This window comes from Mustelus asterias, chromosome 2, assembly GCF_964213995.1.
Source record: "Mustelus asterias chromosome 2, sMusAst1.hap1.1, whole genome shotgun sequence".
Lineage (NCBI taxonomy): Eukaryota > Metazoa > Chordata > Chondrichthyes > Carcharhiniformes > Triakidae > Mustelus > Mustelus asterias.
The window spans coordinates 145,405,138-145,421,592 of record NC_135802.1 but is presented as its reverse complement, the minus strand read 5'-3'; the positions used below and the strand labels follow the sequence as shown (position 1 = coordinate 145,421,592).

At 45.0% G+C, this 16,455-nt stretch overlaps 1 protein-coding gene across 1 annotated transcript in view; it reads left to right on the top strand.

The window, feature by feature from the left end:
- Window positions 1-3,086: 3,086 nt before the first annotated feature.
- The window catches only part of LOC144481181 (nucleotide-binding oligomerization domain-containing protein 1-like), a 34,082-nt gene continuing 20,713 nt past the window's right edge, over window positions 3,087-16,455 (top strand). Inside the window, exons 1-5 of the mRNA XM_078200729.1 lie at window positions 3,087-4,765; window positions 7,144-7,227; window positions 10,565-10,648; window positions 14,530-14,613; window positions 16,305-16,388. Of these exons, the coding sequence (XP_078056855.1) occupies window positions 3,102-4,765; window positions 7,144-7,227; window positions 10,565-10,648; window positions 14,530-14,613; window positions 16,305-16,388 (2,000 nt within the window). The 5' untranslated portion in view covers window positions 3,087-3,101. The remainder of the gene's footprint in view (window positions 4,766-7,143; window positions 7,228-10,564; window positions 10,649-14,529; window positions 14,614-16,304; window positions 16,389-16,455) is intronic.

Here is a 16,455-nt window from a genome sequence, read left to right as displayed (position 1 = left end):
GAGGTGTCCCATCCAAGCCCCTGAGGCCTCCAATCATTCCCACCACCAAGCTCCGTCTGCTCGAGGCTACCAATTGCCCCTTCCAACCAAACCCAATGCATGCAAACTACTTCTGATGCATTGAATCTCCCTGCTGAGGCCTCTTATCATATCCCCAGGTGTCCAGCTAACCCCCACCTCCCCCCTCCCCTCCGCACAATCCCCCAATCTCCCTGAGTCCTCTGACAACACCTGAAGCCTTTGACCTACACTAGCCATTCCCTTCCCCAAACAGTGGCCTCTGTGAAGTACTTTTCACGGAAAGCGTTTGGCACCAGGGTATCCAGTTTGTTTAACAGTACCCGAGGCACCGAGACTCAATTTGTTTATCGAAGAATTGAAGATTGTGCAATTTTTTTTTCAACCATATAGAGATTTCTTGTCTGGAAGGGGAAATTTATTTTAGTTTTTCTACTCTCGACAGAGACATGTATTTTAGATTGAAACTATTATGCTGTCAGAATTTAAAAACAAACTCACATTCATAAAGTGCCTTTCACACCTCAGAACATCCCAAAGCACTTTATAGTCGACAAAGTACTTTTGATGTATGGTTTTGAATTACAATCAGGAGCAAGCGTTCATGGACTTTGCCAGTCAGATTCAAACCATCTGACCAGCTGCCTCTGCCACTTCCCTATCCCCATTGTGCTAGACTTCCTCATTCCTTCCCTGCTCCACTTGTCCTGAACTCGTCTGGTTTTTGTCAGCTTTCTCCTCACGCTACCTCTGAGTTCATCTTTTCTATGAGACCCGTGAGCCCATTCCCGTGAAACTGCTGACACCTTAACTTCCCTTCCTACTCCCCACGTTAACTGCTTTTGTTAACATTTCACTTCCCTCAGGTACTGCCCCTCCACCACCGTTATCCTGCCCTCAAAAAAACTAACCCTTGACCCCTCTCATCTTGGCAACAAGCACCTCTCATTTCCAACCTATTCTCCTCTTCAAGGTCCTTTATCATGTTAAAGGCAAAATACTGCGGATGCTGGAATCCGAAACAAAAAACAGAAAATGCTGGAAAATCTTGGCAGGTCTGACGGCATCTGTGGAGAGAGAATAGAGCCAATGCTTCGGGTCTGGATGATCCTTCGTCAGAGCTCCTTTATCATGTTTTCACCTCCCCCAATCCACACCCATCTTTCCTGGAACCATTCAGGCCCACAAACCTGCTCCTCCATTCAGTCCAATTATGCTGATCTGATTGCAGCTTTAACTCCAATTTCCTGCCTGCATCTCAATAACTCTTAACTCCCTTGTCAATCAAAAATCAACAACTTCACGCAGTTTGAGTTGCTGCTCCAGTGTTGTCCACTTTGTGGATGAGGCCCAAAGCACAGCATCTGCATCCAGCTGAGCAGAACTTTGAGTGTCTTGTGCCCTCCGACAGGGACTCTATGCTGCTGTCCCCATCTTCAACACGTGTTCTTGCTCATTTGTGATATGCCTCGTGCCACGTGACAACCTAACAACCACCAGCAGAGATTCTCCGTCATCCACAAAGAATTGCTAAGAGTTGTGTTTGCCACGAAGAGAGATGCACAAAGAATCGACCTCATGGGGTGAGGAACCATCTTCTCTAGACAACACAGTTCCCTCAGAGGACTCTGTTCAGTGGTCTTTAAGAGACAGACCGGTTCCAACACATCTCCACCTTGTATGAAACGTCACAATTGTGCTCCCGAAACCAGACTTGCTTACCAGCAAACTCACAGAAATCAGCTGGTCTTATAATACATTTATTTTATTCGTTCGTGGAACATGGGTGTCGCTGGCTGGCCAGCATTTATTGCCCATCCCCAGTTGCCCTTGGAGGGCAGCTGAGAGTCAACCACATTGCTGTGGCTCTGGAGCCACATGTAGCCCAGACCAGGTAAGGACAGCAGATTTCCTTCCCTAAATGACATTATTGAACCAGATGGGTTTTTCCGACAATCGGCAATGGTTTCATGGTCATCAGTAGATTCTTAATACCAGACGTTTTTTATTGAATTTTAAATTCCACCATCTGCCATGGCGGGATTCAAACCCAGGTCCCCAGGGCATTAGCTGAGTTTCTGGATTAATAGTCTAGCGGTAATACCCTCAGGCCATCGCTTTCTATTAAATAAAACACAAAATCCCAAGGCAGATAAAGAAAGGGAAGATACACTGAGCCTATGTTGGAGAGCTAAGCCAGATGGCTGATAAAAATGCCACCCGCATTTGACCAGGTTAATGAGCAGTAGAGAGTATTGAAGGGTTTAGAGTGAGAAGGTTCCTCCTCTAGTCAAGATGGCTGGACTTTGTCATGTAAGAGTTGACCAAGAGAAAGGGCTGTACAGAAGGGAAAAGTAAAATCACAGGAGGGATAAGAAATTGGAGAAGATCAGAGGTGGGGCAAAGCCATGGGTATTTAAATGTGTTGGTGAAGCATTGTAGATCAGCAGGAATGTGAAGGATGGGCAAAGGGAGGCTGGTGTGGGGCAGGATGTGAATAGTTGAGATTGAGGGCAATTTTGAGATTATAAGCTCTTAATTGGCACATGATACACCATCTTCTGTTTCATATTTGTAATCCTAAAGTTTGTTGATACACCTTCTTTAGGTGCGTGAAATCCTTGATATCATACACAGCAAAGGACATGAAGTTGCAGAGTATTTTGTACATGTGGTATACAGGGCTAAGGAGGTTTATCCAGAACTGCAAGATTGGATAAAAACCATTCAGTATCAACCACCTGAGCATTTAGCGAGAAAACCAGTACTACTCACAGACGCTGGTAAGTAACTATGTTGTTCATGAAATCAATGTAGATGCTGCAAAAAAAAAGGACATAAATGTTCTCATTATTTGGGGGAGGAATTGTAACAGAAGTAAGGGACATATATTACCCAAGTGGTACATTATGTATAAATAAAGAAGATATATTCTGTTATGAATATGAACATTTTGAATTCTGCTTTAAGTTTGTCAGTATTCCGAAAAACTTAGATGTCAACTGAAGAGAGAGACAAAGTTCATTACTTCATATGTCCAGAAAGAAGACATCTTGCTGGATGATACTTACACCGAGTCTCTTATGGAACTGACCAACGCAGTCAATGAAACTAAAGGAAATATTTCCCACTTGGAGGATTTGTTCAACGATACTGGAGTCATCAACGAAGATGCAGAAACAGTCTTTATAACTGGTGATGCTGGAGTTGGTAAGACCATACTGCTCCAGAGACTTCAGAACCTGTGGTCCAAAGGGGAGCTCTGTGCTGATGCTAAATTCTTCTTCAAATTCAGATGCCGAATATTCAATAGCTTTGAGGAAGACAAGATCTCCCTCAGAGATCTGCTATTCAAATACAACTGTTACCCTGACAAAGATGCTGATGAGATATTCAGTTACATCCTACAACACCCAGCTTCTGTTCTCTTCACCCTGGATGGGTTTGATGAAATCAATGTTGACTGTGACCTCAATGACATCCCTGAAATCTCTTCGCCCTTTGACCCCACGCATCCTGTGGCCCTGTTGATGAACCTTCTCCATGGAAATTTATTGAAAAACTCCAGAAAACTATTGACAGCAAGAATTGGCACAGAGCTACCATTGAGAATGGTTAGAAAGAGAGTGACACTGAAAGGCTTTTCAAAGGACCATTTACTTCAGTATTTGAAGAAATTCTTCAAAAACAAACCCCATCAAGCCTCAGTTTTGACCCAGCTGGAGGCGAACCCTCACCTGTGCAGTTTGTGCTCTGTGCCGTTGTTTTGTTGGATTATATTCAAATGTTACGAGCACTTTCAGTCCACGTGTAGCTCCCAGCAGTTGTTGGACTATGTTACACTTTCTGACGTGTACCTGTTGATGTTAGAGGTTTTCATAAACCATTCTTCCAAAGCAGCATTGAACAAGAGAAACAAAAGTCAGAATGAGACATTCAGAACCAAGAGAGAAGCACTAATGCGATTGGGCAAATTGGCAAAAGAGGGGATTGAGAATAGCAACTTCATCTTCAATCAGGAACAAATCACAGCGGCTGACATCTCAGAGGAGGATTTACAGTTGGGTTTTGTCAAGAGTATAGGCCATTATGACGGCTGTGGGAATCAATCAACTTATGAGTTCCTTCATTTGACCCTGCAGTCATTTTTTGCTGCATTTTCCTTGGTTGTGGATGACAAAATCAGTGCGAAAGAACTCATTAAGTTTTTCACTGGACATGTTCCCCCTGGAAAGCCGCAGCGCATGCTTATCTCTTTATTCCCACACCAAAGTCTGAAGGGGCCCTCTAAAGAAAACTTGCTCCAGTGCCGAGAACATTTTCAGCTCACCATCTTCTTCCTTTGTGGTTTGCTTTCCAAAACCAAGATAGACTTACTGAATCATTTGACTTGCCAAACAAAGGTCCAAAAAAAGAGGTCAGCATTGAAGTCCTACCTGGTCGGCTGTGTGAAAACCTACATGGTCAATGACTTCTATCAGATGTGTGCTGTTCCACGCTTCAAATGGCTCTTGAGGTACATATTTGAAGTGCAGAGCAAGGAAGTAGCCAAGCTTGCTGCTAAGCGAATTTGTAAAGATTGTATCAATTTCACCTATTGCAATGTCTACTCTGCTGATTGCAGCGCAATCACATTTATGTTACGTTACCTTCAGAAAACAATCGTACTTGAACTAGATAATAACAACATCAATGACTATGGAGTGAAAGAACTGATTCCTTGTTTCAGTAAGCTTCGTACTATTCGGTAAGATTTAAAAACACATTAAACTCCTACCTCCTTTCCTTTCAGTGTATCTATCCGTGTCATGATGTGGAGATGCCGGCGTTGGACTGGGGTAAACACAGTAAGAAGTTTCACAACACCAGGTTAAAGTCCAACAGGTTTATTTGGTAGCAAAAGCCACACAAGCTTTCGGAGCTCCAAGAAGAAGGGGCTTGGAGCTCCGAAAGCTTATGGTATTTGCTACCAAATAAACCTGTTGGACTTTAACCTGGTGTTGTTAAACTTCTTACTGTGTCTATCCGTGTCCACCATGACTATACCCCATTTTACACTCGACACACAGTTCTTGATGAAAGATTTCCTTGCGTGTCCAGTTAAATAAATCCACTGAATCCCTTACCTGGTTAGCATATTAATGTCTACTGAGAATTGAAACCCAGCAATGACGTTTTCCTTCCAACTATATATGAATGCATTCACACATCAGTTAACAATTGTAGTTAACTTTGTGATGGGCCATGAATGCAGCCATGACGTTGGTACCGCATTCTAAAAATGAATCTATTAAAGATTTAAGCTTTTCCCGATGTAAGAATATGTACTATCAAAGTAGATCTGCTTCCATTTTATGTATGCAGGTCAGATATTCCGTAGATGATTAACTCCAGCTACCAATGCAACCCCAGGCCCTGCAAAAATACATGAAAAAATATTTATTGGCTAATTTGTAAATGGCCTCCATCGATTCCTTCAGGGACCCACCACCAAGACCTGAGTGTCAATGGGCGAAGTATGTATATCGCACATTCAACCCACTGCTGTTGCAAATGGGTCCTTATTGGCTGAGGATCCTGATCTGCAAAGTCAAATAGGTCCTCACCTGCTTTAGATGAGCGTGGCTACCCGTTTGAAAATCACTTGAAAATTACACTGAGCAGGTCCCAGCGGGGTGAGTTTACACCAGAAAGGGGCTGGGCAGTCAGAAATTGCCACAAAACATTCTGGAATCTGGTTGAATTCTGTGCTTGCTGTAAAGCTGCAGAGCTTTATTGAGTGAACGGCAATTTCTTCACAGTTTTGCTGTTCTATCCGCAAACCATCAGATTAGTCATTTTAGCTCTATAGACAAAAACAGTTGCATTTATATAGCACCTTTCAGAACCTTGGGATGTGCCAGATCATTTTGCAGGGAAAGAGGTTCTTTTGAAGTTCATTGCTGACGTAATGTCACAGTCAATTTGCACAAAGCAAGATCACAAGCAATGAGATAAATGAACAGAATCTGCTTTAATGTCGAGAAAGGAGTAAATATTGACCTAGACAAGGGGCAGCTTCCCTGTTCTTATTCAGAGTAGTGCCATGAGATCATTTGGGGGCGATTCTCCCACACCACGTGCTAATTTTCTAGTGCAGCGGGGTGGGAGAATCTCGTAGCCGGGCTTGCCTTCCCGCCGTGCGCACATCACCGAGCGCCGGATTTCTGGCGCTATCAAATCCGTGCTGGAAGCTGGTGGGAAGACAGGGAAGTAATTTAAATCCCTATTTACATCTAATTTTAATGTAATTAGCAGGCCCGATGCTGAATTCTCCAGGCCCATTAGCCTCTCTCACACCGCCAGAGTATTTCACTCTAGTGAAGATTACTATATTATAGCTCCCCACTTTCGGGGAGCTGGTGGCCCAACCCTTCTGGAGTGAAGGAGGGGGCAATCGGGCCCTCCCAGGGGTTTGGGCTATGTGGGGGTGGTGCCCCCTGGACATGGGCATACTGGCAGTGCCAGCCTGTGCCCCTGGCACTGCCCAAGGGGCAAGGTGCCAATACCCAGGGGGCACCTTGACACTGCCCGCCAGGCATGGTCCAGTGCCAAGGGGGCAGGCCTGAGGCTGGGGCCTGATGGGACCGGGACTGGGGTGATCGGTGGGGATGGGGGTCCTGCTGCCACTACATTGCCATCAATGGGGGCAGGAGGAAGGCCAGTGATTGGGGTGGGCTGAGTGGGGGGATCAGCTCCGGGGGTGTCTGCACTGTGGGGGGGGGGGGGTCTGGCTGGAGATTGGGGAGGCCCAGGATGGGTGGGGGGCTGCAATTGGGCCATGGGGAGGTTGGGGGGGGTGGGGGGCAACACTGTGGGTGTCCGGGACTGGCCAACAATTGAGCCAGTCAGCTTTCTGGGTGGAAATAGGCCCCACCCATTGAAATCTAATGATATTCACCCTGGTGGCCTCTGCAGTGCACAGAGTGTGGGAGATTCTAGTCTGAACTCCCACTGACAAAAACCAGCGTTAATTACTCCAGTTTTCCCGCAAATTCGACACTTAGAATTCTTTGGGGAGAAATCTGCTCTTTATGTCCAGTTTACCTTGGTCTGCTTAATATCTTCTATTGTGACTTTATTCAGGTTGAACGCAAACCAAATCACAGACGATGGAGTTCAAGTGCTAACTGAAGAACTCAGAAAGTACAAAATTGTTCAATCTCTCGGGTAAGTTAGCAAGATGAAAAGATATTTCAAACTCTAGTCTTCCCTGGATTCTTAAGAAATGCAGTAACAGGTGGATAACTTGGGAATAGTGTTCACATATTTTCAGTGGGTAATAAAATAAAAGCAATATCGCCATAGTCCTAGATGACCACAGGCAGCTCTTCCCTTTCATTTCCCCTGGTATTTTAACCTGAGGATCACCACATCTCAGGCAAGGGGCAAGGTTGAGAAGATGGGCCTTCATGAATAACCTCAGCTGGTACAGGAATTGAACCCACACCGTTAGCGTCGCTCTGCATCACCAACCAGCCGTCCACAGCCAACTAAGTTACCGACTTTACACTGTGTGATGTGTGCCAGTGAAAGATGTTTCATTATAGAGTGTTCATATTGATGCATGTGACGGAGGCAGTTAGCTGTATAATATAGAGACCTGTATTCACATGTAGTCAATGATTTAGATGGAAACCAGTAGAGGATGGTATTGAAATTAAGTCGATACCAAGGTAGGAGGAAAAACAAGGCTTCTGAAGAGTAAAGGGACATTGACTAAATGAGGGAATAATCTACAAATGCTAGATGGAATTCCATGTCAGTGATGGCTGATGATGGCATAGTGGTAAGGCCCAAGCTAATGCTCTGGGGACAAGGATTCAAATCCCACCATGGCAGCTGGCCAAATTTAAATTTGTTTAATAACCTGGAGCTACATAAAGGTAGTCTCATGCTGTAATAGTGACCACAAACCAATTTACATAAACACCCATCTTTTTCATTGTCACTTAATGCCCATGAGGGAAGGAAATCTGCTGTCCTTACCTGGTCTGGCCTACATATGACTCCAGGCCCACAGCAATGTGGTTGGCTCTGAACTCCCCTCGGAAATGGTATGGCAAGCCATTCAGCTCAAGGCACAATCAGAGACGGGCAACAAATGCTGGCCTTTGCCAGCGACGCCCATGCCCCATGAGAGAATGAACAAAAAAAGAGGGAGTGCATTTTTTATTTTTAAGAAGTGGAAATTATACTTTGAATGAAAGTAGGCTAGGTATTGTGGGAGAGCGGGAGGATTTGGGGTACAGTTGCACATTGATGAAGCTAGAATTGTGGAATTCTAGGTTTTATCAGAAGAGGGATAAAATATAAAAGCCAAAAGACAAAAGATGATAAAAGGTATACATAAAGTAGGCATGGAGCAGATGCTTCCTCTTGTGGGGCATTCGAGGACAAGAGGTCATAGTCTATTTCTCCCAAAGGGTTGTGAATTTGTGGAATTCGCTACCCCAAAGTGCAGTGGATGCAGGGACAGTGAGTAAATTCAAGGAGGAGTTAGACAGATTTTTAATTGGTAATGGATTGAAAAGTTATGGGGAGAAGGCAGGAAAATGGAGATGAGGAGCACATCAGCCATGATTGAATGGTGGAGCAGACTTGATGGGCCAAGTGGCCTAATTCTGCTCCTATATCTTATGAACTTATGAACAATGGTGACTCTACATACTTAAAACCTTACTAAGTGTTCAGTTAGAGTGGTGCGTTCAATACTGGGCTCCCCACTTACAGGACAGATACAAAGATTTTGGAGCAAGCATCAAGCACAATTAGTGTGAGGTTGCCTGGTATGAGGACATTTGAACATGAAGAAAAACTTTAAAATCGATTTTTGTTAGAGCAATGTGTATATGACAAAAGTTCTTGACCGATGTTTAACCATCCACAGGTACTGTCTTCATGAAAACATTTTCCAAAAACCTATTTCTAATTCGGCAGGGTTATAGCTGTGAACAATTCTTGTTGTGGTGATAACATGTAGACACATCTTATGTTCTTTACAGTACATTTGCAATAGATGTATTTTCACGATGGTTTGCATTTCTAGTTCGCGACGTCTTTACGTCTGCAAAATGGTGGATCATTAGTTTGCATTCCAGTTCTCTGACATCTCTGCTCTGAACACAAAGGCGTTTTTCTTTAACATACTTTAGGAAAGGATAAGTCATTCAGTAAAAGCAATTAATAATGTCTTCACCTCAAAGAGCTATTTGAATTGACCCGGGCTTTGTTTTCAAGGCCTGCTTGCCTCTGTTTTACTGTTAGTGCTCTGACATGAGGTAATACTGGCTTCTTCAGCTGAATTTCTATTAGATTAGAGCTAACAATTATTCTAACACAATAGCCCTACTGTGATGCGAAAGGCTACAGAAAGCCTGCAAATCTGCATACACTAGATCTGCTTTCAACTGCTAACTCAATGTCACATGAATACACTGTGGAATGTAGCCCAAATGAAACAGCCACCATGCAACTAAAAAAATTGCATTTATATACTGTGGCTTTAACAGCAAGTGGTAATGAGGGTGCCGGCTACCTACCAGTTCGATAGCGATTGAGATGATGAATGAGTTTAAAAGGAAATTGGGTGGGCACTTGAGGGAAATATATCTACAGGTCTATGGGAATAAAGTGGACAATGGAACTGACTGGATTCCTTTATAGAGAGTCAACAGGCGCACAATAGGCCGAGCGGCCTCCTTCGGTGCTGTAATGCAGCACAGTGGCACAGTGGTTAGCACTACTGCCTCACAGCTCCAGGGCCCTGGGTTTAATTCCAGCCTTAGGTGACTGTCTGTGTGGAGTTTGCACATTCTCTCCCATGTCTGTGTGGGTTTCCTCCGGGTGCTCCAGTTTCCTCCCACCGTACAAAGATGTGCGGGTTAGGTGGATTGACCATGATAAATTAACTGCTAGTGTCCCAAGATATGTAGGTTAAGGGGATTAACCATGGGAAATGTGTGGGATTATAGGGATAGGGCAGGGGAGAGGACCTGGGTGGGTTACTGCGTCAGAAAGTCAGTGCAGACTCAATGGGTCGAATGGCCTCTTCTGCTCTGTAGGGATTATATGATTCTATGAGTCCATAACGACCTCACAGACAATTATCAGACATAAATTAGACACTGAAGAACATAAGCAGACATTAGGACAGATGACCAAAACATTATTCTGAAAAGGAAGTTTTAAGGAGTGACTTAAAGGAAGAAAGTGAGGGGGGGAAGAGGTTTAGGGAGGTCATTCCTGAGTTTGGCAGTTGAATGGATGAAGGAAGGTGATGGTAGGATGAAGAATGTGCGAATTGCAAAGAAGGCAGAACCAGAGGGATGCAAAGTTCTTGGAGGGCTGGAAGAGTTACAGGGATAGATTGCTCTTTCTACAGTTAAGAAGGCTTGAAATGATCACTGCTTCAAGTGGTCTTGTTGCACATTATTACATTATTTTCTCAGCGTGGGAGCCCAGTGTTACCACAATGTGACTGTTTTATTCATATTTGGTCTTCCAGCTTATACAAAAATCAGATTACTGACATTGGTGCCCAGTATGTTTCAACTCTGATCGCTGAATGTTCAAGTCTCATCAAATTGGCGTAAGCAAACCTATGAATTCATGCACGGTTTCAAACATCAGTCTGGACTTACACTATTCACATCATTGGAGGTCAGGTTGTATGGTATCCTATTTTCGGAGACTAAAGTGACTTACAACGGGTCACTGTCTGTGTGAAATTTGTACTTTCTCCCCGTGTCTGCGTGGGTTTCCTCCGGGTACTCCGGTTTCCTCCCACACTCCAAAGATGTGCAGGTCAGGTTGATGGGCCGTGCTATATTGACCCTTAAGGGCCTGATTTTACCATTTTCATTCTAAGTGCTGAATCTGGGCGCAATTCAGATCCGACTTGGAAATCTGCTTTCAGACACCCCCATACGCACTCAGCCTGAAAACAAATCGCGGGTCCCATTCGCGTTGTGGGCGGGGCTTAGCACAGCCGAAATGATCGCCTGCGCAGTTAGGAAAAAATTTGAAAAAGTGTGCCCGTGTCAGATTGCTCCCGGGCCGCAGAAAGCGGAGAAAGTGGCCCAGGAGCGAAAAGCGGGAGCGATGGACCCCACAGACATCACTGTCCCCCTTATTCACCCACCAGAGATACATCTTATCCATCTCCCTCCTCCCCCCACCCAGAGAACGATCTGGCCTCACTCCCCACCCCCACCCCCAGAGAATGATCTGGCCTCACTCCCCCCTCCCCCTGGAGAACGATCTGGCCTCACTCCCTTCCCCCCCCCACCCCTCTCCCCCCAGAGAACGATCTGGCCTCACTCCCCTCCACCCCCCGCAAGATAATGATCTGGCCTCCCTCCTCCACCACCCCCCAGAGAACGATCTGGCCTCACTCGCCCCCCCCCCTCCCCCCAGAGGAACATCTGACCTACCTCCTCCTCCCCTCCCACCCCCTCACCAGAGAATGATCTGGCCCGCCTCCCCAACTCCCCAACCCCCTCCTTCCCGCCCCCCACAGAGAATGATCTGGCCTCACTCCCCTACCCCCCCCCCCCCCCCACCAGAAATGATCTGACCCATCTCCCTCCCCCCCACCAGCGATCTGAGTCAGAGAGCCATTGGAAGCGCTGAACTCGCCTCTTCAGCAGCTGGAGCGCCCGATTCAGACTTTTATTCAGCATGTTCATTTCTGCGCGATTCCGGATCGATGAACGCGGCGGTAAAGGGGGAAATGCTGATAAAGTTGGGCGGGCAGTTCATTAATTCACTTTAAATGCATGGAACTAGCAGGGTAAGTGCATGGGGTTACAGGGACAAGGGTTGGGTGGGATTGTGGTCAGTGCAGACTCGATGGGCCAAACAGCCTCCTTCTGTACTGTAGGGATTCTATGATTCTATGAAGTAGACACTGGTTGTTGAGCACACAGAAAGTCCTGAGGTGTAAATGGGTGACCAAAATAGACTTGTGCTCCCTCCTTGTAAGCATAAATTGCTAAGCATCAAGTTTCTGATAGACTTATGAAGACTCTACCCCAGCTTTTCAAACAGATGCTTCAAGTTGCACAAGATAAACTTGCCCTTTAGGAAGTATTTGCTTTCTGCAGTGCAGCTCCATCTAGTGATGATCTGGTCAGATTGGAATCTCACACATGAATGTGTGGAAAGAATCCCATTGCTTCCGGGTAAATTTGCATGTGTTTGAGAAAGAGCTATTTCCCACAGAGGAAATGTATTTCAGGATATGGAGCACCATTGGCAGCTAACACATTTGAAATGACATGATACACAAACTGTTAAAAGATATTCGAGCTGAACCTCTGAATGAAAGGAGCTGCTTTTAAATGATTAATCATCATCATCCTTAGCCACAAGGCAAATTTGACAGTGGGGTTGTTGTTTGTTCAATCAGATGGCATTTGTGACATCCCCATCAAATCATTTTGTTGTGGCTGATTTGTCCTTCGTTAACTGTTAAACTCCAGGTCAGGTTGACAGGGTGGTGCGGGGAGAACTTAGAAACATCCTTATCATGCATCTTTGCCCAAAGCCTGGCCTACAGCAGACCCCGAACTGACACCCAAGCCAGGCCCATGAAAGCCTGGACCTTAGTCAGAGGGTAGAATGATTGGCAAATTCGCACGTGCTTTCTTCTTTTCTTCAGTGGCAACACAGCTGGATAAGGTGGTCAAGAAGGCGTACAGCATGTCTGCCTCCATTGGCCGGGGCATCGAGTATAAAAGTTGGCAAGTCATGTTGCAGCTGTATAAAACTTTAGTTGGGCCACATTTGGAATATTGTGTGCAGTTCTGGTCGGCACACTACCAGAGGATGTGAGTGCTTTGGAGAGGGAGCAAAGAAGGTTTACCAGGATGTTGCCTGGTCTGTTATCGGCCTCGAGTGACTGCCTGTGTGGAGTTTGCATGTTCTCCCCGTGTCTGTGTGAGTTTCCTCCAGGTGCTCCGGTTTCCTCCCAAATTCCAAAGATGTGCGGGTTAGGTTGATTGACCATGTTCAATTGCCCCTTAGTGTCAGTGGGATTAGCAGGGTAAATACGTGGGCCTGGGCGGGATTGTGTTGGTGCAGGCTTGATGGGCTGAGTGGCCTTTTTCTGCACTGTAGAAATTCTATGATTCTATGGTCCTTAAACATCCCTTGCTAACTTTAGTTCCTCTGCTCTGAGCAGAGGTTTTCACTGGAAAGACAGAGGCTGAGGGGCAATCTGATGGAGGTCAACAAAATTATAAGAGGCATAAATAGGGTGGATAGTCAGAGGCTTTTTCCCCAGGTGGAAAGGTCAACTACAAGAGGGTGCAGGTTCAAGGCGAGAGGGGGAAAGTTTAGAGGAGACGCGCAGGGAAAGTTTTTCACACAGAGGGTGGTGGGTGCCTGGAACGCACTGCCAGTGGAGATGGTGGAAGCAGGCACGTTAGCAACATTCAAGGCATACACTGATAGACATATGAATGGGAGGCTATCAGAGGGATAGAAACCCATATCAGCGCAGGCTTGGTGGGCCGAAGAGCCTGTTACTGTGCTGTATTGTTTTCTGTTCTTTGTTCTGTTTGTTCTTTGTTCAGGAGAGCCTTCTATAAAGACAGAAGAAAAAACCTTCCCTGGTCTAATCTTTTAATCCAAATTCTTAGCTCAAATATCCTATCACTGCAGCTACCATAGCAATGGGAGGAATTCCTGAGGGTCACCGTGACATCAATTTCTGTTTAAACACTGACTCCATTAATCATTGTGATCTGAACTCCACTGGGGAAATCTTGTGGATTTTGCTACTAGTTTTTGTATTGAAGACTAATAAATCAACCCAGAAGTGTGCGTCTTCCCAGAAACTTAACCTTTGAAAGGGTTAATTCAAACGTTTACCCAGCAGTGGGCCTGAAGTATTTCATTTCCTATGATGATAATTTTAAGCCACGACTGTAGGAAAATGTCTGCCTGAGAACACTTGGAATAGTAAAGCCAAAGATCTTGAGGGGTAAAGTTACACAATTCACAATGCCCTGAAGGAGCCTATTACAATGCAATGACATGTGTACAAGCTGAACATTCCTAACAAATTCCATAACATTTCAATCAGAGATTCAGTGAGACCTTTTGATAGTGAAAGGCACATCGATTTGATTTGATTTATTATTGTCACATGTATTGGGATACAGTGAAAAGCAGTGTTTCTTGCGCGCTATACCGGCAAACCATCCATAGAGGTGAAATTTCCTGTTCCCGCCCGCCATGGGAATCGGAGTGGGCGCAGGGGGGACCATGGAAAGGTCCATTGACCTCGGTTTCGGGGCGAGCGCGGCCGGAAAATCCCACCCATCGATTACATAGGGGCAAAGGAGAGGGTACTGAATATAGTGTTGAAAGAGAACATTATTAGACGTCATTAGGAGCTAGAGTTAAGTCGATAAAGAGGAGAAAAATGGTAAACTAATTGCTTTCTTGTTTGTTGATTTAAAGCATTGGATACAACAAGATTACAACTGAAGGAGGGAAAATGCTAGCGCAAGCAGTTAGGAAAAGTAAGACAATCAAACACCTCTGGTGAGTAAGGGAAAAGGTGGAGAATGATGTGTCTCATGTTACCCTGGTCTGTTATATTGAGTTGTTAAACATGAACAAATATTATTTTCATATTGATTTGAAGAAATGTATGTCCAATATATTTACATCTTGTGGTCATGTTCACAGAGTCCAAATTATCCCAATTGCATTGTCTGTTGTTGAGTCATGTTTTTCTGGAACTTCATGTTTACCTATAGATTATGTCCAACATACAAAGTGGGTGATTTTACTTGAATAGTTTACTCACCGAAGAGACACTGAGGTGGTCAAGATTTGGTCTTCAGCTCCACTGCCTTGTCAGCTGACCTTTAGCACAAGATGCCACCTTGGCAAAGAGGCTGAAGAGCATGCTAAGGACAGTCACCCGAGGATGATGAAGGCTTTGATGACCAATTAAATTTGCTTCCAACATTCATTAAAGAGGCTGCACTCCATTTTTGCCAGCTAGTGTGGCAATTAATTCTTCTAAAAGTGACTAGCTGAACAGGAGTAATTATTGGTGAGGATCGCAACTACACTTACAACCACACGCTCATTATTCACAGTTCAGTTGCTGCTGGAAATTGGCCGACTATGCAGAATTTGAAGAAGACTTTTGATATAAAACAGGAGACTTCCTGCAACCAACATTCTATCCATGCGTATTTGACAAACTTTCTGAGTACTTCACCAAAAGAGAGTGAGCGTTATGCTTCTGTCCCTTACTGGAGACTTCACAGGAATCGCCAGGAGAAAGGGCAGAAAGAGAAAGGAGAAAAAAGTTGGTCATGGGAATCTTGCAGGGCTCCCGGGGTCTGGAGGAGAAATAGGAGGAGGCGATAAGGTCAGGCAGAATGGCAACAATGGCTAGAGGAGAAGGGACAGGGAGACTGCTGCCATTGTGGCTGTGAACGCCATTGAGAGGGCTACCACTGAGGCATGGTTAACATTTTATTCGTCATGGAGTAACAGAAAGAATGTCTCGTTAAGTGAAGTTATCAGAAAAGATCCTTTCTGTCGAGTTTTTTCCATGTAATTCACCAGAGGATCTCAGGGGCAGCATAGTGGTTAGCATTGCTGCTTCACAGCAGCAGGGACCCCCTTGGCTTGGGTGACTGTGTGGAGTTTGCACATTCTCCCCGTGTCTGCATGGGTTTCCTCCGGGTGCTCCGGTTTCCTCCCAGAGTCTGAAAGGTGTGCTGGTCAGGTGCATTGGCCATGCTAAATTCTCCCTCAGTGTACCCGAACAAGCCCTGGATTAGGGGACATGGGGATTTTCACAGTAACTTCATTGCAGTGTTAATGTAAGCCTACTTGTGACTAAATAAATAAACGTTGAATCATATGTTGCAGCCTCTCTTTAAAAATGGTGATGGTTTATCAAGAGGGGCTTGATGCTACCATCTCAAGTTAATTGTAGCACTGGTTTTGGCATTCTCCAGCTTTGGCCTGGTGGTAATACTTTTACTTCTGAATCATGAAGATCATAAATTTTAAGCCCGATTTCAGGGGCTCGAACACAAAACAGTGCAAAACACTCCTGGTGCAGTACTGAGAGAAAGAGAGAAAGAAAATATCTGTTGTATCTCAGTGAGGTACCTAGTCAGGTAGTGAATTGCCTGTTTTATATTACCTCAGCAAAGTTTTCCAGACGAGCCTTCAGTGACGCTCAGCCTTGAATTGAATTGCAGGATGTGGGGGAATCGGATCGGGGATGAAGGAGCTGTCGCCTTTGCTGAAGCTTTAAGAAACCATCCTTCTTTAAGAGAGCTCAGGTAATCACATTCCTCGCGGCATTAGGATGACATAAATGGGACAGAGTCTGAAAATTAGTCAATGCTA